This window comes from Pinus tabuliformis, chromosome J (assembly GCF_031772625.1).
Source record: "Pinus tabuliformis cultivar Carrire ecotype Pingquan chromosome J, CPIR1, whole genome shotgun sequence".
Classification (NCBI taxonomy): Eukaryota; Viridiplantae; Streptophyta; class Pinopsida; order Pinales; family Pinaceae; genus Pinus; species Pinus tabuliformis.
Genome location: NC_142295.1, coordinates 411311165 through 411336832, shown reverse-complemented (window position 1 = coordinate 411336832; position 25668 = coordinate 411311165). Strand labels below are relative to the sequence as shown.

General features: G+C 40.2%; 1 protein-coding gene across 1 annotated transcript in view; it reads right to left on the bottom strand.

Moving 5' to 3' along the window:
- Positions 1-25668, bottom strand: part of LOC149227579 (uncharacterized) — a 472348-nt gene that overhangs the window by 52331 nt on the left and 394349 nt on the right. The window contains exons 26-30 of the mRNA XM_089380541.1: positions 6771-6991; positions 6583-6719; positions 4051-5749; positions 3648-3876; positions 3041-3464 (exon numbers count right to left, since the gene is read on the bottom strand). Of these exons, the coding sequence (XP_089236667.1) occupies positions 3041-3464; positions 3648-3876; positions 4051-5749; positions 6583-6719; positions 6771-6991 (2710 nt within the window). The remainder of the gene's footprint in view (positions 1-3040; positions 3465-3647; positions 3877-4050; positions 5750-6582; positions 6720-6770; positions 6992-25668) is intronic.

Genomic DNA, 25668 nt, shown 5'->3' with positions numbered 1-25668 from the left:
GATTCACGGAATGAGAGAGATCAACAAAAGATAACCACTTGGAACCAATTTGTAACTACATTTTATTATTGTTTTGCGTCATACTTGGCCCTTGAAACATGAAGCAACAAGGCACCATAACATACTACTACAGAGTTCTAATAAGCTATCTTGCTTGCAGATAATATTTCTCCTGGGCATGAGGTTTCCATGTATATCTACATATTAAAGAGTACATTTGGGTGTATGTCAAAGTGTTCCAGCCTGCCACTCTTGAGTAGGCTATTCAACAAGAAAAAGGCTATTTACAGGGTCCCAGAAACCACCTGTCAAGAGAATCCTCTGAAAATGAAGGTAGAGCTCAAAGGTAAAGTGGAACCTAAATTTTATCCTTTAAACATATTGCTGGAAAGTTTAAAGGCTAGGTTGCTGGATATGCAAAGCTACCCCAGAAAAAGACGTTCTCCATTTCGGATCCGGATTCCGACACGATACACTGTTAAAACGGCTCGAATACATTTTTGGGCGGTTTTTTTTTTTTCCGGAAATAGCAAGTGTGGATCTGAAACATTTTTTGGGAGTTTTTATTGAAAAATGGTCATTTTCACTCACAGTGAATACGTATTGGGCATTTATGGAACGGATTCGCCTCTTCTAGAAAACGTATTACGATCTCCTGCCGCCGGGAACGGATTTGAATATTTTATTTTTTATTTTTTAACTCACCTAGAACCTAACCTATTTACAAATTCACCTTAAAGTTTATTTATCCAAGTTTTTTTACGTTTACCGTTTATCATTTTCGCTGAATCATTTTCACCAAGTTTAGCCGACTGCCATGCCGCTGACTGTGAGTGCTGACTGCCACAAGGCCAAGCCACCGATTGTGAGACATGAATGGAGTGTCGTCGCCGCTAACTGGAGTACTGAGTGTCGATGCCATCCACTAGAGCGGTCGCCATCGTTCACTGGAGTCGTCGCCGTTGTTCATTGGAGCCGCCGTCGCCGTTGACTGGAGCGTAGAGTGACAGAGGTATAGTACAACAACATTCTCTTTAGTAAGTAAGAAGACAATATTGATTACTTATGCTTTGTCACCATCTGGATTAGAGACAATATGATAGAGTTTTCATTTATGGAATCAATGTTGAGATTTATTCCTGAGTTTTTGGCTTGTTAAAAAATGGAAGGTCTCATTGGCTTACCCTCTTTCAACCATTATCATTTGTAACTTCTCACCTTCCTCTACACTACCTGCCTTGCAATACCCATCAATGAGAGTATTGTATATAAAATTGTCCTAGCCTTTTGGGTTAGAAATTTTTTTGCTTTGGCCTAAAATTAGGGAAAATGATAACCCATTTCAACATTTTGAAGTCCACACCTCTTCTTAACTTTTGGTTCAATGGGTATAAGAGAAAGGTTTTTGATTTTTTCAAATTCTCTTAAGACCGCCTTCATATTTTCATGACTTAAGCTGGTGCTTACTGCTTGGCATAAAAAGAATTAAGTTTGCTTTGTCCTCGTCTTGCTTAGCTATTTGAAGAAAATTTGTTTTTCATAGGGGTCTGGGTGATCCATTGTTTCATTGAAATCCTTGGGGTCCTCTTTATTAATATCCAAAAGAAAATCTTAATTAGCCCTCTCTTGTGTCCTCGAGACATTGGGGGCCTTTTTGTCTAGCACTTTAATTCGCCCAAATTCATCTTTGGTCAAATTTAAAGAATACATTTTGTTGTCCAAATCACCATGGCCTCTCAACCCCTGTCAATTATAAAGGTTGTGTTATCAGTTTGCGGCATCAGGGTTTCATCACCATATATGTTGCAGCAGTAAGGAACCTTGAAAAACGTTCATGTGATATGTTAAAGTAGCTTGAGGTGTAGATTGATGAATTTGAGAAGTCTTGTTATGAACGTAAATAGGATAAAATAATGTAAATAATAATTAGTATTAACGAAAGGGCATGTCTGATGTAGCCTAAAAGAAAAGCAGATACAATCCACACAAAAACAGAGTAATACGCAGTGTGAGAATGGCCAATAGTCCCCTTCTCTTTTTTTTTAAATCCGAATAAATTTACATAACTGGAAAAACATAGATCCAGCACATCATGACTTAAGCTGGTGCTTACTGCTTGGCATAAAAATAATTAAGTTTGCTCTGTCCTTGTCTTGCTTAGCTATTTGAAGCAAATTTGTATTTCATAGGGGTCTGGGTGATCCATTGTTTCATTGAAATCCCTGGGGTCCTTTTTATTAATATCCAAAAGAAATCTTAATTAGCCCTCTCTTGTGTCCTCGAGACATTGGGGGCCTTTTTGTCTAGCACTTTAATTCGCCCAAATTCATCTTTGGTCAAATTTAAAGAATACATTTTGTTGTCCAAATCACCATGGCCTCTCAACCCCTGTCAATTATAAAGGTTGTGTTATCAGTTTGCGGCATCAGGGTTTCATCACCATATATGTTGCAGTAGTAAGGAACCTTGAAAAACGTTCATGCAATATCTTAAAGTAGCTTGAGGTGTAGATTGATGAATTTGAGAAATCTTGTTATGAACGTAAATAGGATAAAATAATGTAAATATTAATTAGTATTAACGAAAGGGCATGTCTGATGTAGCCCAAAAGAAAAGCAGATACAATCCACACAAAAACAGAGTAATACGCAGTATGAGAATGGCCAATAGTCCCCTTCTCCTTTTTTTTAAATCCGAATAAATTTACATAACTGGAAAAACATAGATCCAGCGCATCGCTATTACTATTTTTTTGAGAATTACTATTTTTTTGAAAATTACTTTTTTTTAGAAAATTACTATTTTCTGAAAATTATTGTTTTATGGTATGCGGAAAGTCGCTGCATCATTCTCCTTTGGTTGAAAAGAACGCAACTCCTGCAAGTTGTTGTTATCAAACTGTTGCCATTGAACGGGGTCCAAGGCCTGCAATTCCCTCTCTGTGATCCATGTACTTTCCTCGGTGCGAAGCCTTCCCACCGTACCAAATACCTGTTATATTGTTTTTGTCAAGTCTGAGCAATCTTCTTATCTAGGATACACGCAATCTGTTCCTTTTTCCTGCGTGGAATGGTTTGTTGCCAATCCACCTCCTCCTTGCTGTTATTTCCCTGATTCGACCCATGGAATACATATAAATCAGAAACATTGAACACGTGTGAAATACCAAAATCTATTGGTAAATCAACCTTATAAGCATTATCATTGATTTTCTTAAGAATCTTGCAAGGACCAATCTTCTTGTACTTCAACTTGTGGTAGGTTCCTCTAGGAAACCTCTCTTTCCTCAAATAAACCATCACCAAATCACCCTCGTTAAAGACCTGAGGGCGTCGACCAACATCTGTTAGACTTTTGTACTGTTGGTTACTGTCTTGCAATTTCTGTCTCACTGTCTGTTGTAATTGTTGAATGTGTTCAGCAAATGCTTCCCCATCATCACTAATTCTATCCCCAAGCGGTAGCTGTAATAGATTGAGGAAACCTGAAGGATTTCAGCCATAAACAATATGAAATGGAGATTTACCTGTGGATCTATTCACAGAACTATTGTAGGCAAATTTTGCTTGGGGTAAAGCCAAATCCCACTGCTTAGGCTTCTCACCAACAATGCTTCGTAACAGGCTTCCCAAGCTTCAATTCACTACCTCAGTTTGTTCGTCTGTTTGGTGGTGATAGGCACTACTGAACTGTAACTTAGTCCCCACTTTCTTCGATAAAGTCCGCCAAAAATGACCCAAGAACCGGGTATCTCTATCAGAGGTAATGGTTTTGGGTACACCATGCAATCTAACAATTTCTAAAAAAAACAATTGTGCCACCCTCGATGCATCACTATTTTTTTTGCAAGCGATGAAATGAGCCATTGTGGAGAATCTATCAACAACCACAAAAATAGAATCATTACCTCATTTTGTATGTGGGAGCCCCAATACAAAGTCCATGCTCACATCTAACCAAGGGTTTAGGGGTATAGGTAACGACATGTACAACCCTGTATTCTGGGAGTGCCCTTTAGCCACTTGACAAATCCTACACCATGCCACATACTTGGTGATGTCCTTCTTCATCATCGACCAGTAATACTTATCCGCTATTAAGGACAATGTCTTATCCTTCCCAAAATGCCCTACCAAGCCACTACTATGGAGCTCCCTGATAATATGTTCTCGTATAGAACCAGTTGGAATGCAAAGTTGTTTTCCCTTGAAGAGGTAACCATCTTGCAGGAAATATTCATCACGAACAAGGCCCACATTCCCCACATCTGGATTCTTTAGATGTTCCACAATCTTTCCAAAAGCAGGATCAGACAGATAAAGATCCTTGATTGAATCAAACCCAATTACCTGATTTTCCATAGTGGTTAAAAGAACAACACGCCTTCTCAAAGCATCTGCAACCTGATTTTGTTTTCCAAATTTGTGCTTCAGAACAAAATTGTAGCCTTGCAAGAAAGAGACCCACTTTGCATGTCGACTGTTCAATTTCTTTTGAGTATTTACATATTGTAAGGTAGTGTGATCAGTGAATAACACAAACTCCTTCGACACTAAATAATGCTTCCAATGTCGCAATGTTTGTACGATTGCATAAAATTCCACATCATAAGTGGAGTAGTTCTTCTTAACCTCATTCAACTTTTCACTAAAAAATGCAATGGGTCTACCTGCTTGGTTGAGTATAGCTCCAATGTCTATATGTGAAGCATCACAATCTACCTCAAACACTTTATCAAAATCTGGTAATGCTAAGACGGGGGCCTCTGTTACCTTTTCCTTTAGAAAATTAAAACTTTCCTCAGCCTCCTTGGTCCATAAGAATGTCTTTCCTTTGGTGCAATCTGTGATAGGTGCTACGATACTGCTAAAATTATGAATAAACTTTATGTTAAATGTAGCCAACGCATGAAAACTTCTTACCTTTGTTATGCTCCTCGGACGGGACCATTCCAAAATTTCCCTGACCTTTTCAGAATCCATCGTCACTCCTTCTGCTGAGATGACAAAACCCTGAGATACCAAACTTTCTTGCAAAAAACTACATTTCTTCAAGTTTACATAAAGCTGATACTTTCTCAATAGATCCAAGATTATCTTTAAATGTTGCAAGTGATCTTCCTTGGATTTACTGAAAATTAGAATGTCATCAAAATAAACAACAATAAACTTACCAATATAACGGCGAAGCATAGTGTTCATCAACCACATGAAAGTACTAGGAGCAATGGATAGCCCAAAAGGCATCACCATCCATTCATATAGTCCATCTCTAGCCTTGAAGGTAGTTTTCCACTCATCCCCTTCCTGAATACGGATCTGGTGGTACCCACTTCGCAAATCAATTTTACTAAAAAATTGAGCTCCTGCTAGCACATCCATCATGTCATCCAAGTGCGGAATAGGAAACCGATACTTGATGGTAATTCTATTAATGGCCCTGCTATTTGTGCACATCCTCCATTCACCTCCTTTTTTTGGAGTCAACAATACTAGTACAGAACAAGGACTCATGCTTTCCCTTACCAGACCTTTCTTTATAAGTTCTTCCACTTGTTGATGAAGCTCTGCATGTTGTGTAGGACTCATCCGATAGGCTGCTTGATTAGGTAAATATGCTCTTGGAATTAGATCAATGTGATGTTGAATATCTCTCATCGGTGGTAGTCCATCAGGTAATTCGTTGGGCATAATATCAACATACTCTTCAAGGATCTTCCCTGCTTCCGTTGGTATTGGGACAACTTCCCCTGCTACGTTTTTCACCATTAGTGCGTAGCAACACCCTGTTACCTTTATTTCTTTAACAAACTGTTTTTCTGGCGATAGATTCTTGGATTTCCCTTCATCTTTAAGGGGTAATAAGATGATCTTAGTTCCATCCTTCCAAAAGGTGTAAGTATTTTTCTCTCCATTATGGACGACCTTTCGGTCATACTGCTAGGGTCTCCCCAACAACAGGTGGCATGCATCTATTGGAATTACATGACACCAAACTTCATCTTTATAAGTCTTACCAATGGAAAATTTGACTAAACATCTTTTATTCACGACGACGTCATTCCCTTTTTTGAACCATGCAATTCGGTAAGGGTGAGGATGCATGTCACATTTTAGCTTCAATTTTTGTACCATCTCTTTGGAAATCATATTCTCACAACTTCCATTATCAACAATAACTTGACATAACTTTCCTTCTAAAGTGCATCTGGTTCAAAAGATATTTGTCCGTAGCCAAGAATCCTGATAGTCGCTGCTCTGCTTTCAGTCCTTTCCCGGAATCACCATGACTCTCCGCATCATGAGGTTCTCCCCCATATCTAGTGGAACTTGAAAGTCAGCGATTTCTTCTTCATCCTTAGCTTGGGACAAGTTTAATCTTGGTTGTTCTCCTTGCCTTGGCACTCGTTATCAGAATTCATACATTCAAACAATTGATGACCCTCTTCATCGCACTTAAAACAAACAAAAGGTCTTCCTCTGCTGCCATAACCTCGACCCCTCTGAAATCCACTTCCTCGTGGTTGGGTCGGGTTATTTTGTCATGTATCTTCTACTTTCGTAGTTGTATGAGATGATTCACCTCTAGCAACGTTGAAACCACCCCATGAGGGAGCTGAGATTCCCCTTCTTGCTCCCATATTCCTTTGAGCAAATTGACGATTTTGCTTTTCCTCAGCCATTAAGGCTAACTGGTATGCCTCTTCCACATTCTGAACCCTGTGCATGCTCAATTCATCCTAAATAGTAAATTTCAAACAATTCACATACCTTGCAACCAATTTCTCATCTGTTTCCTTGTGATCCACACAAATGGACAGTTGATAAAACTCGTGTGTGAGTTCTTCCACAGTAGACAGGTTTTGCTTCAGGTTCTGAAATTTACGAAAAAGGGTTTGGGCGTAGTCCAACGGGAAAAATTTATGGCGCAATTTTTTCTCCATCTTGCTCCAAGTTTGAATCTTTCCTTTCCCTTTCTTTGCCCTGTCTTTCTGCACATGATCCCACCATATCATGGCATGACCTTTTAATTTGGTGCATGTAAATTTCAGTTTCTTCTCCTCTGTCATAGGCTTCCATTCAAAAAATTTCTCCATGGCGTTAAGCCAATCTATCAACTCCTCTAGTTTAAGACTCCCTGCATAGTCCAGGACTTCCATTTTTAACCCATCGCTTCTCTCTTCTAGAGCCCTGAGCACTCTCTTTATAAGTCAGGTTCCTTAGCTTCTCTTCTACTTGTTGATATTCATGTTCATGGTCTGTCTCCTCATCAAACATTTATCTTCATATTACTCCTTGGTTAATCAATGCGTTTTTAAGATCTGCAACTTGCCTTTGAAGGTTCTACATTTCTCGCTGAATCTAAGCAACACCTGCTCTTCCTCTTCCTGTTCCAGCCATCTTCACGATCTGATACTAGATGATGTAACCGAAACGAAAACCAGATACAATTCACACAAAAACAGAGTAATATGCAATATGAGAATGGCCAATAGTCCCCTTCTCTTTCTTTTTTTTTAAAATCCGAATAAATTTACATAACTGGAAAAACATAGATCCAACACATCACTATTACTATTTTTTTGAAAAAAATAGAAAATTTCTATTTTCTGAAAATTATTGTTTTATGGTATGCGGAAAGTCGCTGTATCAATGTCTAATTTCATAATTCATTTTGTCAATTTCATTTTGCAGTTTCATTTACAAAATCATCATCATCATTCATGGCAACTTCAAATTCAACCATTCGTGAAGCAGAGGAAGTAGAACATGAAATTGAATATGCCCCTAAAGTTGATCCAAAGTCACCACTTTGGAAATATGTAACTACTGTCGGGAAGATCCAAGGAGGGGGAGCATTGGCATGGGTTTGTAGTGAGTGTAAAAAGGAGTATAAGGGATCATACACATGGGTTAAAGCACATTTTCTTGGGTTAAACGGCAATGGGGTTCGAAAATGCAGTGGCCCACATAAAGAGAATGGGACGGATGGAAATGGTTTAAGCAAGGCAAAACTTGCAAAATATCATAAAGAAGAAGGTGAGGCAAATGCTAAATAAAATGAGGCAAATCTTACCTCCCATTTAAAACACCCAACAAGGTTGGGAGCATCATCAAAGCCTCCACTTCATTCTCATGGAATTGTTTGTTCAAAACAGTCTAATTTGGGACCGCTTGAAAAGAGTTTTAATAATGATGCTCGAGAGATAGCAAACGCAGCTATAGGAAAATGCATTTATGCAAATGATCTTCGCTTTAACCTTGTGCGATCTCCTTACTGGGCAAAGATGATAAAGGCAGTGAATGAAACCCCAAGAGGGTTCAAGAGCCCTCGATATGAGAAGGTACACACCACAATGTTGAGTGCTAAAAAGTTAGTTTTGGAGGCTAAATTAAGCCCCATTTGTAATTCATGGCGCATTTCAGGGGTGATCATCATTTTAGATGGATGGAAAGATCAAAGAAATAGGCCTTTGATCAATGTGATTGCTTAAAGCCCACAGGGGGCAATGTTTTTGAAGGCAATGGATTGTGAGGGGCAGAGGAAAGATCCTCAATTCATTGCTGGCATCTTGATTGAAGCAATTGAATTGGTGGGGCCTGAAAATGTTGTCCAGGTAATAATTGACAATGCAATGGTGTGTAGAGTAGCAGGCCTAATTATTGAAGGCAAATATCAACACACTTTTTGGACCCCTTGTGCTTGTTGTACAATCATTGAACCTCATGTTGAGCACGACGGGGAAGCAAATTGAGTGGATTTGAGTTATTTTTGAAGAGGAAAATTAAATTCAAGCCTTTATCACAAACCACCACATGTGCCAAGGCATCTACAGGGAATTTGCTAAGTTGGAGCTCCTTAAGGTACCTATACTTTAAAGTTTATTTCATAAATTCTAATTTCTAACTCTAAATTCAAATATCTAAATTGGATTCTCAAATGTCATGATTCGTGAATCATAATAGTTATTCAATTAAATTATGATTTTTAATTTGTTGAAATTTGAAACATTGGCAATTTGGCACCTGCAGGTTGCTGAGACTCGATTTTCTTCTCACATCATAGTCTTAACAAGGCATATGCAGGTGAAAGATGCATTACAATCAATAGTATGTAGTTCTCTTTGGAATCAATGGAGGCAGTCCCAATCTGATAGAGCATAAGCACTGAAATGGTTGGTTGTTGAGGATGAATGGTGGGATAGGGTGGAGTACCTCTTAGCATTTACTAAGCCAATTGTGGATTTGCTTTGTATGTTTGACATAGATATGCCTAATTTGGGAGAGGTGTATGAGGGCATTGATTCTATGATAGAGAAGATAAGGTTGGTTATAAATGCCAAGGAGAATGACCCAGATGAATTCTTTTATCGAGAAGTAAAAGATATATTGGCCAAAAGGTGGAACAAGATGACCACCCCATTGCACCTTTTGGCCTATGCAGTGAATCCAAAATATTATGCTATAGAGTTGCTAAGTGATCCAGAAAGAACCACACCAAACAAGGACCGAGAAGTCGCAGAAGGATTTAAAAATACTTTTAGAAAGCTTTTTGTAGATCTTGAAATTGGGCTTCGGATTTGTGCACAGTTTTCTCATTTTGTGGGATCAGAGGGTTGGGGTTGTGATATTGATTGTATGCGGGAAAAGACTAGATTAAGTCCAATTGAGTGGTGGAACTTCTATGTTGGGTCACTTCCACATATCCAAAAATTGGCCATCATGATCTTGTCACAGGTTGCTAGTTCCTCTTCAGCAGAAAGGAACTAGAGTACATACAACTTCATCCATTCAGTGAGGCGAAATAGATTGGGCTCTAAGAAGGCTGAGGAGCTAGTGTCTGTTCATTCAAACCTTCGCTTTCTATCACACAAGAGAGATGAATACAAATTTGGGCCCACCAAATTATGGGACTTGGAACCAGAGTTGTCTGACTTGGATATGACATTGACTGCCATGTCTCATGTGACTTTGTTTGATGCGGAGTCACCAATAGGTGGATTTTCAAGTGGACATGGTAGCAATGTTCCCAGTCCCATTTCTGGAAAGGATGTGGAACTGTTGAGTGGCACGAATGAAGACATATTTGATGATATGTAAATGTAATTTATGATGGTGTTTTAACTTTTAAACTATTGAACAACCATATGAATTATGAATTATGATAGTAGATTCCGAGTCATAGTTCATTTTGTACTTTGTACTATGTAGTATGCATTATTAATTTTGGTAATCATGGTGTAACTTGTCATGTTGATAACTTGATGATTGAAATTTGAAACAAAAACTTGATGATATGTTGAATCATGAATGTTATAATAATCATTAATGATGATGACAATGTTTATGCTGAATTGATGATGATGAATCATGATAGATCTTAAATGATAATTGATAAGTAAATTTTTTTTAGTCTCTAAATCTAATCTAAATTCTAAAATATGAATGGCAATATGAATTTTTTTTTTTAAATTTATAAGTGTGTGCGCCGTTTCGTACGGTATCGTATCCAGATTTTTTTTGGGGGGAGGGGGCCACTTTAGTTTCCATTTGTGCGACTCACATAGAGTGTGGAAAAATCGCAGAAGGGCCGCGTGTTTCCCATTCTATGAAGTCGATCATTAAGTATCTACAGAAGCGATCAATAGTGTGCGACTCAGATAGAGTGTGGAAAAATAGCAGAAGGGCCGCGTGTTTCCCATTCTATGAAGTCGATCATTAAGTATCTAGAGAAGCGATCAATAGTGATGCATGGAGAAATTGAACTCGGGTTGATTGCAACCAATTTTTACACCATGTGAGAGATTGACCATTGCCACGTCAAGCAAATGAGAGTCAGGATTCCTGGTGCTCGATCGGGAGAAGTTGTTTCCGTCTCTCCGTATCTGATCATATTGTAATTGTGATTTCAGTGGGTGAATCTAAATCTCCCTGTGCGAATGTTGTGCGTGTATCAAAGGTATCTGAATTATTTGTGGCGGTGGAACTATCTTTTGCATTGCATGCTTCCTGAGCAATGCACTCACGTGACTCGAATGGTGCACTAGGTTCGGCTTAGTGATAATCAGTGGTGGGTGCCACAGGGAGGGGAACTGTAAATGTGTTAGAAAACCTGCACAGATGAATCTAGCTAGTAAAGGTTGAACACACAGCTTTGCAGAGCAAAAACACTAAAAGAAAATCGAAAGAACAAAAGAATGGTTCATTAGAAAATAGGTTACAATGCTCATGATATAGCATTACTGGGTGAAGATCCCAAGGTAATGCACCATAGTGGTGATCAATGAGAAGACTCAACACCTACAACAAGTTCCGGAGATAACTAGCCAGTTGCGGAGTGAAAGAAGGAGCAAAACGGGGAGTAAATCATACAGAAGAACTAACCAATTGCGGAGTTAAAGAAGGAGCAAATCAAGGAGTAAATCATGCAAAAGGAATCTTTCATGTAGTCCCATGCTCTAACTAAGAGTCCGCATGTAGGTGTGTAGTAGTTCCAACACCCCCCCTGAACACCACTATGGGGAAAAATAGAAAATGGGCCCTAGCAACCAAGGCCAAAGGTCACCCAAAATACAGTGCAACTTGTACTAAAATTGAGGAAAGAGGGAAAACCTCGTGGGAAAAACCCCCCCTCAAAATACAATGTAATCAAAAGAAAAGAGGAAGAAAAGACAGTTGCTAAGCAACTGTGTCCTTCACTCCAAGACGATCGCGCAAAGAGCGAAACTTCTGCTCAGTGAATGTCTTGGTGAAGATGTCTGCAGTATGTTCTGTTGAAGGACAAAACTGCAAATCAATGACCCGATCATGTACTAAGTCTCTGATATAGTGCATATGGATCTCTATATGCTTCGTCCGCTGCCGCTATACTGGATTCCTGCAAAATTTGAGAGTGCTCTGGTTGTCACACCAAATGACAATGGGTTGGTGGAACTGGACGCCCAACTCAGTGAGGAAGTGTTGTAGCCACAGAGCCTGAATGGTGATGTTGACTACTCCTCTGTACTCAGCCTCAGCTGAAGAGAGAGCAATAGCAGCCTGCTTCTTGCTCGACCAACAGATAGGGCCAGATCCTAGACTGAGTGAATATCCGGAGGTGGACTTGCGATCAATGTTGTCTCCCGCCCAATCAGAATCTGTGAAGCCAAGGAGATTCAATGCAGTGCCTGCTGCATAGTGAATCCCGAAGGTGATGGTGCCCTACACATATGGGAGGATGCACTTGGCAGCATTCCAGTGTAGCTCATGCGGCTCCTGCATGTATCTGGAAACTGCCCCTACTGCATATGAGAGATTTGGTTTGGAGTGGGTGAGGTACAATAAGCTCTCCACTAGTTGTCGGTAGAGAGTGTTGTCAACTAATGGAGTGTCACCTCCATCCTCAAGGCGGACCCCAGACAGAAAAGGAGTCGGTGCTGGCTTGCAGTCAGTCATGCGAAATCTCTCGAGGAGATCCCGTGCATACTTAGCCTGAGAGAGTTTGATGCCTGTGGCATCCTAGCTAATCTCAAGACCAAGAAAGAAGTGTAATGGACCCATGTCCGTCATCAAGAACCTATCATGCAAGGCCCTCTTGACTGTAGCAATGGCCGAAGCCAAGCTGCCAGTGATTAGGAGATCATCCACATACAAAACTAAGATAAGAAGAGAAGCATGTGTCCTGAGCATGTAAACATTCGGATCAGACTTACATCTTTCAAAGTTTTGTGATAAGAGAAAAGAATCCATCTTCGCATACCAAGTTCTCGGGGCCTACTTAAGGCCGTAGAGAGATTTCTTCAGTCTGCAGACCAAAGATGAATCCTGAATGAAACCATGTGGCTGCTCCATGTAAATCTCCTCTGATAGGTCTCTGTGAAGAAAGGAATTCTTCACATCCATCTGATGTACTTCCCATCCCTAGGCAGCCGTAATGGCAAGTGTAAGGCATATGGAATCCATATTTGCTACTGGAGCAAATGTCTCGTCATAATCAATGCCATGCACTTGTTGGAAGCTTTTAGCTACTAGCCTCGCTTTCCGTCTGGTGATTTTCCCATCTGCAGCACTCTTGGTCCTGTAGACCCATTTGCATCGGACAAGTTTCCTTCCTGAAGGAAGGGGGACCAGATCCCAGGTCTGGTTCTCGAGGAGGGAGTTATATTCCTCCTCCATGGTGGACTCCCAAGATGGATGCCAAGCAGCCTCAACATAAGACTGTGGATCAGAAGACTGAACCAAATGACAACGCCAGGATGGCGATGGTTCAGTGGCAGTGAGGACAAGAGGAGGCTCAATAAACTCTGAACTAGTCCTCTGGAGATCAGTATTATCCCCCACAAGACCATTTCTAGCAGCTGGGTGGTCTTGTGCATATATCTCACGTAAGCTCCTTGTTCTCTGATTTATGACAGGGGAATGTGATTCACTACTGGAAGCCCGATCTGGGCTTGGATGTGGACCATAATATGCATGCACTGGATTTGTATCTGAAGACTCTGTCTCTGCATCTGCATGCTCTACCGCGGCATTTGCATGCTCTGTATCTGCATCTGAGTGTACTGAGTCATAATCTCGAACATGAGATAGATAAAAGGTGTCTGCGTGCGGCGTTTGAGGTGCATGCGAGAGACTTTCCTCAAATTTCACACTTTGCTCAATGATGAGCTTGTCCGTAGAGGGAATCAGGAGTCGGTATCCCTTCACACCATCAGGGTATCCAACAAAGATGCACTCAATGCTCTGTGGATCAAGAGATTTCCTCTTTTCAGAGGGCATCCTGGCCCATGCTCGGGAGCCGAAAACACGGAAGTGAGTGACCTCTGGTTTAGTACCGCTCCAAGCCTCAAAGGGGGTTTGATCCTTGACAGACCTATGAGGAGATCTATTCTGGATGTAGTTAGCACAATTAAGTGCTTCGACCCATAGCTTATGAGGCAGTGACTTAGCATGCAACATGCAGGAAGCCATCTCTTTGAGAGATCGGTTCTTTCTCTCAGCAACTCCGTTCTTCTGCGAAGTGTATGGAACTGTGTACTGCAACTGTATGCCGGACTGAAGGCGAAGGTTCCGAAGTGCTTTGTTAACATATTCCCCCCCATCGTCTATACGGAGGGCCTTGATCTTTCTCTCTGACTGTGTCTCAACTAGTGCTTTGAAATCTTCAAAGTGCTCAAAAACTTCATATTTGTTCCTGAGAAGATACACCCAAGTATACCGTGAGAAATCATCAATAAATGTAAGCACATACCTTGCTTTGTTGATGGAAGGATGAGGAAAAGGCCCCATGAGATCACTATGGATCAGATCTAGAGGAGAGGATGCTCTGTGAGTCTTGCCAGTGTCAAACTTTTCTCTAGGATGTTTGCCAAGGACACACCCTTCACAAACTCCTTTGGAGAAACTGATATTTGGCAAGCCTTCCACCATCTCATGCTTGCTTAGCTGCTGTAGATACCTGTAATTTAAGTGACCAAACCTCTCGTGCCACTATATGAGTTACACACCACTCCTAGATGCTTTTTCTAGGGATGGGACAGTTTAAGGATTAAACATGAGGCTTGTGAGGCCTCTTGTTAGATTGTAACAAAAAATAAAGTCAATTTCCAACAATGGAAATTTCCTTTTCTGTTGATTGGGAGTATATACCTCTAGGCCAACTGCCTAAATAATTTCCAAATTTATGTATGGCTGGAAACTTAAATATTTGACTCTAAAAAATGTAAAATCAGCAAGCATAAGAGTTCTGAAATAAGACTTCATAAAGGTACTCACCTGCTTGGGAATGTGAAGCCTTTGGTTTTCGTTGCATGTTTCAGAAGGTACATCCAATAAACAAGTTCAGATTTGCAAGATTTCAACTAGATACAAGTGTAACATATTTCTAGAAAAACCATGTAACTCTCCTTAGATTATATCTAACAATAAACTCGAGTTCTCCAAGGTTTTAACTTGCTAATAAGATAAAATCAGTTAAAAACCAGCAAGTAACTAAGTCCTAATCTAATGCTAAAAAGCAAAAAAAAACAATATTTTATAAATAAGAGTGGTTGCGGGTATACATTATACCAAGATTACCTCACCTTGCTGGGATGTGAAACTCATATTTTCTTAAGTCAATTTTGTATACGGTCAAGGGAGTGAATTTGGTCTCTTAAAAGAGAATTCGCTCCCACTATTGACATAGCACCCTCTTTAACTTTCAAACTTAACTAGGAGCGACCCCTTCTTGTGGCGTTATCCGGTGATCAAGTTGAGTGAACAATGAACATGAACTTTCCCCAAATTAAATCCCCCCTTTGGAATGGCTCAATTGTTCAAAGGAATCCACCTACAAAACAAGTGAACAAAGTAGGGGTGTCCCCTAGTTTTCCCTCTCCACCTAACTTGTAGCCCCTTGGTGGCTCAACCAATTAACTTTGTGCAATTTTACTTATTAAAATTGAATACTAGATTATATCCATGTGATACATTTAATCAAGAAAAGAAATGTAAGGAAAATCCATTGCACACAATGAACAAAAAAGATGAACAAGGGTTGGGAAAATGAAGCTCTTTATCATTTGATGGCACCAATCTCATATGACAACAACAACTATTACAAGAGGGAGGATAGCATTTTATAGAACATTTTTAATGGCTAGATACTAACTAGATAATGGCTAGTTGGACTCCTCAAATAATTATTTTTACTAGTCATCCACAAGTTGGAGACATAGTAAATTTTCATAAATATTTCGTTACAATTTTTTATTTTCCCATTAATGGGTCATCTTGGCTTCAATTTCCTAATTTAGTCCAAAAATCCCTTCGCTCATGGACTGATACAGTCAAAGAAGGAAAATAGTACACCTTTGTTGCTCAACATTCCACTTACTTTCCTTTGAAGAAATTCAAATTGGTCCTTTGAGATGTGTGATTGCACTGAGAGGTTCAACTTCGTCATCTGAAGGAATAATTTGTCTTTTAATGATTACTTTCTTGGTCTATTAATCAACTTCTTGGTCCATGAAGTCTCCAATAGCTAGTTGACTTCTCCAACATCTAGATCGACTTTTTCCCTTTACTAATTCGACTTGGTCACCTATTCATTGGATCTTCAAAGCCTTGGACAATTTGGTATTTCTAGCACTTGGGTTTGGTTAAAATGGCCATGATAAACTAGGTCTCTCTCAAAATATTTAAATATTTCCTAGCATTGCCATGTCATCAGCTACTCTGCCATGCCATCTTCCACCTTTGCTAGTTCCATAATACCTTAAGGAATCTTGTGAATATGACACTTGGGTATTGTTCCTCTCATTTTGGTGATAATTTTTTATGCAATGCATTGCATCATTCTTCCCAATGCTACCCTTGTTCTTCCACCCGGAAATCTGTTGACTAAGTTATAACTAGCCACAACCACCTCTAATTGTGTTAGTGTCAATCATTTTAGCCTGTCACCAGTGATCAAATATGCTCTTACAAGGTGTTGTTAGGGTGTCAAGTCAAATTTTTGTCATTTCAGTGAGTCGTCAAATTTTGGTCGCTAGTTGTTGTGTCTAGGTAATTATTGCTCCCTTCACTTACTCATGGTCTTCATCACTCATCATGGTCATTGTATTCTTCGAGGTATCATATCTTCATTTAAATGTCTTGGGTCATGAAATGGTTAAATTCCTCATTTTAGGTCATGGTCTAGGGTTTCACTCCATGTGTCGTCATGATACCATATGTCAAAACAAAACATGTCCATCAATTAATTCAGTGGGTAAATGGAGTTAGCAGCTTAGGGAAATCAAAATAAAGGTAAAGATAATGTTTAATTTCAAATAAGACAATGCTGCAGTACACTACCTCGCCTCATCATTCCTCATAGGGACATGTTTGCTTCAAAATATGTTTCTGACCAAATGGAGAAGAATTTTACAAAAGTGAAAGAGGTTTTTGTCCATTATAGTCCAAGAAACAAAAACCTCCTCCATTTTATGCACATATGTTATGCTTTGAAATAAATGCCCCAAATACACTTGCTACGGGGGTGTTGTTGCACTTCTGGACAGCTTGACTTCAAGACAGTTTTTCAGGGGTTTGGATCAGGTTTTGGTAGTTCTTAAGCACTATATTATGTAGCATTCATCCTAAGCTTTCCAATGGTACCTTTAGCTTGTGATTTGGATTAGTGGAAGGAATCCAACAGTGCTCTGCAAGTTGGAGCTGCTCTTTTGTCAGAGACACCCTGGGTTTTGGAGTGACCTTGGGAAAATCAATTTTTCTCCCTGATGGAGTGTCTAAATTGCATTCTTGAGGAGTCTATCGTATATCATACTTCAAGAGCTTTCCAACGAGCTATCAAGCTCTCAATTTGGAGCAGTTAAAGGGCTCCAAAAGTGGTTTGGAAGACAGGTGTTGCGCTTAGGAACAAAGCGTTGTGCTTAGGAGACAGGCGCTGGATGTAGAAGAACTGTGCTGTGCTTTGGCACTGTGCGTAGGAACACTGCGCTGTGCGCAGGAAAGAGTGCCTAGAAATCCTTCAAAACTCTCCCAAATCTCTTTTTCACTTGCAAGCTTGATTTTATTGACTTCTAAGCCAAGGGACAAGTAAGTACGCCATCATTATCCGTCTTTTGCTTTTCCAAATTTATCTCATGTCAATGATTCTTCAAACTAGTGTTTGTAGTGATATTTGCATGGGAAATGATAGGGTGAAAATGGCCATCTTTATTTTTGGTTTCTAAAACATTTAAAATGGTTTCATACACCTGCATACATGTTTAATAAACAATTTTAACCATTCAATTCACCTCAAAACTTACCCCTCAAAAAGTAAAACCCTAGCTCATTCGTAGAGGTTTTTGGGCATTTTTCATTACAAACTCTGCTTTTCCTCCTTGCAAGCAGATCACTCTTCCACTGTTTCTTCACTCATTTTCATCATTTTCCAAAGTTCATATCCACCTTTTTCAAATCTCCTCTATCATTTTGTCGAAATCCACCTTCACATCACTTCATTTCCATTGATACCTCAGTTTATTTTTCATTCAAATGGAGGTGGGGTCCTCTAGCAAATCAGTAGAGAAAACTCAAGTACCTAAGCCCGAGGTGACTAAAGTGTACAAGAGAGGACAAAGGCTTGTCTTTTCTTCTCATAGAGAGAAAGGGGTCAAGCCTTCTTCATCGACAAAGCAGGAATCGACAGCAAAGGATAAAGACACAGTTGAGCATGAATTTGAACTAATTGATCTAGAGATTGAAGATCAAACCACCAACATGAGACAGACTATCAGGGATAAGGACTACCAAATCAAGGAGCTAGCAATCAATTTGGAAAGGGAAAAGTATGTTATATCATTCCTTAAACAGGAAAACAATCAACTCAAAGCAAAGGAGTTGATAACTATGCGGTAAGACATAGGTGCAACTTGATGCAAGCTAGAATGGCCCATACAATGGTGATCACCTCTACAAAAGAAAGCTCTCATAAAACAATGAGTCCTCAAGTAGACTCACCTAAGGCCCTCCAATTCTATATAGGACAAGAGAAACCCAAAATGATCTATAAGGGACCTACCATGCTTTGAATAGATGACAAAATAAAGACAATGAGAACAAGGCACAAGTTGGGATACCTAATACAAAACCTCCCATGGTTGTTACAGTGCTTTTACATGTGACCTTGGGCTTACAATGGTGGTGATAAATACTACAAAAGTTTACATATGTACCCCTATTGACATGTGGCGTGACAAGACTCTTTACCATTTTTTTCTTCTTGAAATGACACATTTAATTCCACTGTCTCAAGATCTTCTTTGTTGATTAATTCTTTAATACTTCAAATAGGAAACCCACATGTCATCGCTCTCTGGCTCATGGTATGAAGGAGAAGGATGAACCTCTTCATGGAAATATTCTTCTTCTTCTTCTTCACTGACGTCCTGACTTGAAGGTAAATGATGAAGGCCTTCATTAGAGAACTTTTGAGGTCTAAAATGGGCCTCCTAAGGAATACTATAAAATATTGGTGGAAATAATAAAATAAAATTAGATTACCTCATTAATTTTTGGAGGGAAAAAGAAAAAAACTATTTTTCAACTCGTATTTTCAACTTATCTCCCTATGATTTTCTCAAATTTTGAGTGGGAGCACTCGTTGGATACAGAGTTTAATTTTGCATCCTTGGAGTACCCATGATGCATACTTTTGATGGACCCTACTACATGAAAAAATGTGATTTTTCATGTAGTAGGGTCCATCAAAATTACGCAACATGGGTACGCCATGGATGCAAAATTAAATTCCACATCCAATAAGTGCTCCCACTCGAAATTTGAGTAAAATCATAGGGAAATAACTTGAAAAAGTAACCTTTTTTTATTTTTTATTTTTTTATCATTTTACCTTTTTTCTTCAAAAATGGTGAATCATCCCCCATGGTTGACATCATCGTATTGAATCCTATTGGTTCGTATAAAGATGATTTCTGTTGTACCTTTTTGTTTTGAGGCCCATTTTTAACCTCAAAATTTCTTTAATGCTTCTTGAATTTTTCACGAAATATATAGCCTTTCTATTTCTCAAACAAGGGGAAGTCAACTTCCTAAATCATAATCCCATCTTGCACCAAATGCTTCCTAGAATTCTATAAAATATGTAAACATGCCTTTTCTAAGGCTTTCGTACCAAATCATTGTAGATCCTTCCAAACTCATCATGAAATCCTCATGGAGGAATTAATTTTTCTTACATTATTTGATAAATGTGGAAAGGTGATTTTCAATTGATTCCCAATATCCATGAAAATTGGGTCTATCATGTGACCCAACTATATCATGGGGAAAACCCCTCATACCCAGAAAATTAAATGGATCATAACATTTTGCTAACCATTGAGGTAGATCCATCTTTTGTTAGTTATAAAATTTGGTCGTAAGGCTAGTATAAAAAAATAAGATGTATGTTGCAAGAAACATCACCCCAATAGGTGTACTAGTACCTAAAATCTGTTGAAATACTAAATTTCACTTGAAATGTTGTCGATTGCACTATAAGATGTTTCACAATTTTGAAATGCCGTGGGGTATAGATGGTGGTGTGTTGGGGCTATTTCAGGCCATTTCCATGGCATTTTGACGCGTTCAATGACTTGTGTGGGCGTTCAATGAATGTATCTCATAGGGTCCTGTCAGCGTACATATTTTGTTGGTTTTTGGTGGCCTGGAGTTATCCTTGAGGTCTCTAAGAATATCTTGGCTCTCCTGAATCCAATCTTTGGCCCTTGGGGCCATGCTATCTCCAAAAATCATGTCAGTAAAAGTCAAAGCATCGTAACCATAAAAAGCACAAAAGGGAGACATACCAAGAAACATATGATAGGTGGTGTTGTAGCAGTATTCCCCAAGGTGTAGCCATTTCACCCTTGCACGCTGCTATTCTGTTACATAGTTCCGCAAGCACCCCTCCAACAATTTGTTCATGATCTCAGTTTGACCATCGGTCTAAGTAAAATAGCTCATGCTGGGTGTGAGCTCGGTACCCACCAATTGGAAAAGCTCCTACCAAAATGCCCCCATAAATCGGTTGTCCTGATCAATGAAAATTCTATTCGGAAGACCATGCGACCTGAAGATCTCTATGAAGAAGAGATATGCCACCTGTGATGCAAAATATTTAGCTAGGATGGTGAAAAAGTGGGAAAATTTGTCAATCTGTCAACCACCACATAAATACAATCACGCCCCTGTACCACTCGTAGCCCTATGATAAAGTCCATGGATATGCTCTCCCACTTCCCCTCAGGAATAGGGAGAGGCTGAAGTAGACCTGCTGGATGTGTCAACTCCCCTTTGTTCCTCTAACAGACATCACACTCCTGCACGTGTCTCAAAACATCTCCCTTGAGTCCCCTCCAAATAAAGCATTCCCAGATAGCACAGTAAGTCTTGAGGAATCCCTTATCCCTGCTAAAGGGGTGTCATGTGTTTCCTGCATGATCCTCTCTCTCAACTGTGAACCCGATACCAAGTATATCCTTCTGTTGTAATAGATCACCTCATTTATCACTCTGTAGCTATCATCCTCATAAGTGTCATCCATCTCACAAGTCTACCTGTCCTTGGAGTACTCTACTAGCAACTGCACTCTCTAATCTTGAAAAATATTCATAAGGGAGAGTGTCACGGGTCTCCTAGATAGAGAATTAGCTACCACGTTCAGCTTTCCCTTGACATACTCTATATCAAAGTCATATGCTTGGATCTTGTTGACCGACTTTTGTTTCCTCTGATTGAGCTCCTTCTGCTCCAAAAGGAATCAAAGATTGTTATGGTCAATCTTCACTCTAAATTTGTTTCCCACCAAGTACTGTCAAAACTTGGCCAATGTGTGCATAAGGCCCAACATCTCCTTGTCATATATATCATAAAACCTCTCATACGGAAGGATATTCCGTCTCTCAAAAGCTATTGGGTGGCCTCCCTACATCAAAACAACCCCAATGCCCTCTTTGGGCGCATCACACTCCAGGACAAAGGGTTGTGTAAAATCTAGGAAGGCTAACACCAGACGATTTCTCATAACATTCTTAAGGTGCTCAAAGGTCTCCTGTGCCACATCAGTCCACTCGAAGCCCCTTTCTTAGTCAAATCTATGATGGGTGTTGCCAACTGTGAAAATCCCCTCATGAACTTCCTACAATAGGTGCAAATGCCCAAAAATCTTTGCAACTCTGTCATATTCCATGGCGTAGGCCAATCCAGGATGGTCCCAATCTTCTCTTGGTGTATACGTATCCCATCCTCACCGATCACATGGCCAAGGTACATCTCTATCAGTCCAAACTCGCATTTTGACACCTTGGCATAAAAATGTTGCTCCTCAAGGAAAAGTAGAACCTCCTCCAAGTGCCTCAGGTGATCCTCCCAAGTCCTGTTGTAAATCAGGATGTAATCAAAGAATACCAACACAAATCTACGAAGTTGCTTGTGGAACACATGGTTCATACAAGACTGGAAGGTAGTTGGGGCATTGGTTAGCCTGAAGGGCATCACCAAGAACTCAAAGTGCCCATAGCGGCACCAGAAAGCTATCTTTGAAATGTCTTTCTCTCACACCCAAATCTGATTTAGCTCCTCTAAGCTCATCCATCAACTCATCTGTGCATGCAATCGTGTACTATTTCTTCAATGTCTTCTTATTCAGGGAACTATAATCAACGTACATGCAAAGGGTCCCATCCTTCTTCTTCACCAGCACCACCGAAGAAGCGAAGGGACTAGAACTAGGCTTAATGTGCCCCAAAGCCAACACCTCACATATGGCCCTTTCAATCTCATCTCGATAATCCTTGGGATGTCTGTAAGGTGTGGTGATGACCGCATTTACTCCCTCCTTCGACTCAATCGTGTGCTCAAATCCCCTATCTGGTAGTCGTCTTGGAGGGATGTCTCCAAAGACTACTGGGTACCTATCCAATATCGCCTAAAAGTTGGGATGTTGTGGTCACATCTATGTCCCTGGCTCTGAGACCCTCAAAACCACTGCCCACTCTATATCTCCATGTCATAGGTCATCCTCCATTTGATAGACTGACACTGTTTGTAGTGGGTATGAATGCATTTCCCTCAACAACAGCAGCTTCCCATCTAGTCCCGTGAACTCCATCTTTAGCTTCCTCCAATCAGTAGTGACTCACCCCAAGGAATAGAGACACTGGACACCCATTACCACGTTTTTATCTGGCACTTCGCCCACAAACAAATGATCGGTCACTGAACAATTTCCCATAGTCACTATCAGACTAGCGACATATATGGTACATTGCATGGTCCTGTCTCTCGGTACTAGAACTGAAAAACCCTTTGCGTATCAATAAAGTTGTGGGTAGCCCCATCCTCCACCAACACTGCCACGCGACGTCCCTGCAATATGTCTCTAATCCTCAATGTAAAATACTTGGGTACTCCCCTCAGTGAAGCAATGAATCCTCCAATGGGTCGGAAAGGGTCTCCTCCAGGCGGGGGTGGTGGACCTCCTCCACCACCTCCAATAGTTTTCATCTTACCATCTCCTCTATTTGCCTCCTGCTCAGCATCATCCTCTAGCTCGTTGTTGATAACACCTCTATACAGTGGGCGTTGCCCTTGGTGCACCGATGCCCTGGTTCCCATGGCACCTGACAAGTGAAGCACAACTTCCTCCTCCAGAGGTCTCTCCTAGTCTTCTCATCTAACTTCCCATGAACCTGAATTGTGAGAAATCAGTTACTTGATTCCTACTGCAGCAAACTGATAATATTTCTCCTCAGTCCTGAGGATGAACCACATTAGTTGGTTCAAAACGTCAACCCAATCCTTACAATGTGATTAATCTGAAAGATTTCTCTCTACAATATTTCTCCTACTTGTTAAATTACTTGAACAAGTTACTTACAGTTTTCTACGACAAATACTAAAATTTAGACACTGCAGCCTACACAAAATAAAATACTACAGAAACTAAATACTTCACTGGAGAGGAATAAACACACACATATACACAGTTGTTTTTGGACAATGTCCCCCGAAAAACCCAATGTGGGAAAACTGGTCCAGCAACTAACAGTTTTATTATTATGTAGTAGTTTCTGAGTACAAATCATTGGATGCGCAAATTGGCTATCTGATACAGAGAAAAAATGGCAAAGAGTTAGAGAGAAAAATCTCACACTGATTCGGGAGATTCGACACTGATCAGGGGCTGGCTGGCTAGCCCCACGCTGCCTCTGCGTAGCATCTGCATCAATCCTATGCAAATCTGCGTCACACTGGCTCGGCTTTGCATCACCACCTATGCTGATCTCCTACCGTCTGGAAATTTGACCTTCTGGCCCTCTGGTCTCACACCCCGACATTTGGCACTAGATCTCGACTCTCCCAGTTGGATTCCGAACTCCCTCTAAAGCTCTGCATTGCCTCTGTCTGTTAGTTTTTGGTAGCATCGGAAGTGCTCTAGCCTTGAAAATTGGTGGAGAGGCTAAGGAACATGAGGTCTAAAGAACCCAGAAACCATTGGTGAAATTCCACTCGAATTGTATTTTATTAAACCAATTAATATTTTTAATGGAGTTCCTAAGTCTAAACTTAGGGAAATTAAAATATTAATGGGTATTAATCAAAATACGGGTGAGAATGATCTAGAAGGCAGTCAAGTCATGTCTTAATCTTAGCAGTTGATTAGAGACTTAATCTCGGTCGTTGAAGACTCAATAAGAAAAGTATAAGGTGGAGGCTTGGGGTTCATTTGGAGGGAACGAATTGATCTGGAGTTCGATTTCTGGGGCTAGGAAACAGAGAAATTCGAACTAGGTGATCATTTAGCAGTAGAGGAGCAGAGAGAATCCGAGAGAAGGACTTTCCGGAGAATACAGAATAGAGAGGCGAAGAGAGCTTGCAGTGGCAGCGCAGTAGACGGGAGAGTTGATGTTGATCTAGTCTGGGCCCATGCAACCTTGACGCAAAGCCAAAACGGCCAATGCAGAGGAGAAAGTTGCTTGTCACGCAGAAGTCGGAACTGCCGAGAATTGCCGGAACTACCGAGAACTGCCGGAACAACCGAGATAGCTGACGTAGAGGGTAGAAAAACTGACGCAGAGCTGATGCAGAGCCTGAAAGGCTGACATAAGGCCAACGGAGAAGTAGCCGGGGTTAGCCAGTCTTGTTGCCGGATTAACCGAAATTTTGTGAGTGAAGTGAGTTAAAACTCACTCATATTTTCCGCCAATATTTTCTCTGTAAAGGATTGCTAGATGAGCATCCTAGATTTGTATTCAGATATTTCTCCTACATAATAATAAACCCTCAAAACTGTTGCACCGGTTTTCCCGCATTGGGTTTTTCCGGGAACTATTTTGTCCAAAAATAATTATGTCCTATGTATCTTGTTCTTTGATTAGTTTTCTGTTTCATGAGATCAAATATTTAACTAGTATAGGTTTGCAGAAGTAATTTTCTTTAGTATTCAGAAGAATAACTCGATAATGTATGTTAAAAATCAAGTAGGTGAAGTAGATTCAGATTTGCTGCAGTAGGGGTTTCTTCAGTGTAGGAATTTTCACATTGTATCAGAGCATTGATTTTGAAACAAGAAGAGCAGATCCATCACTAAGCAGTGAGGCCGAAAGTTACACTTGGCAGCAATTCGAATCCCCTTGAAGGGATTGTGCAGTCCTTGCTAGGAAGCAAATCCGAGGAAATCTCTTTGTGAGTGAGACGACAGAGGGGTACAATTTCTAGTTCGTGAGTTTGCGGAGGTAGAGGGAGTGATGCAGAGCCTCAATGCAGTGCTTGAAGGGCGTAGTTTCTGTTGGGTCAAAAATCCACTACAAAAGAACGAAGACAAGTAGAAGGTGAATTTTTCTCCTCAGAGAACGTTCCACCAGAAAGTTTGAATTTCTCACTTGCTAAGCAGTTGCGCAGTGCTAAGCAGTGACTAGAGGAGTCAGTTCAACAATTGGGTGAGATGGCATCGTATGGGCTCAGAGATTAGGACAGGTTTGGATAGCCTCCAAATTACATATGGAAGACCAGAATCTTAGTTGTTCTTGAGGAATATGATCTCGAGGCTACGTCAAAAGTGTTGTAGTTGTTCCTGCTGACAACAAGATCAAAGAAGAAGTACAAAGAGAGCAAGGGAAGCAAAGAGGCTCATTTTTTATGGAGTTCGAGATCA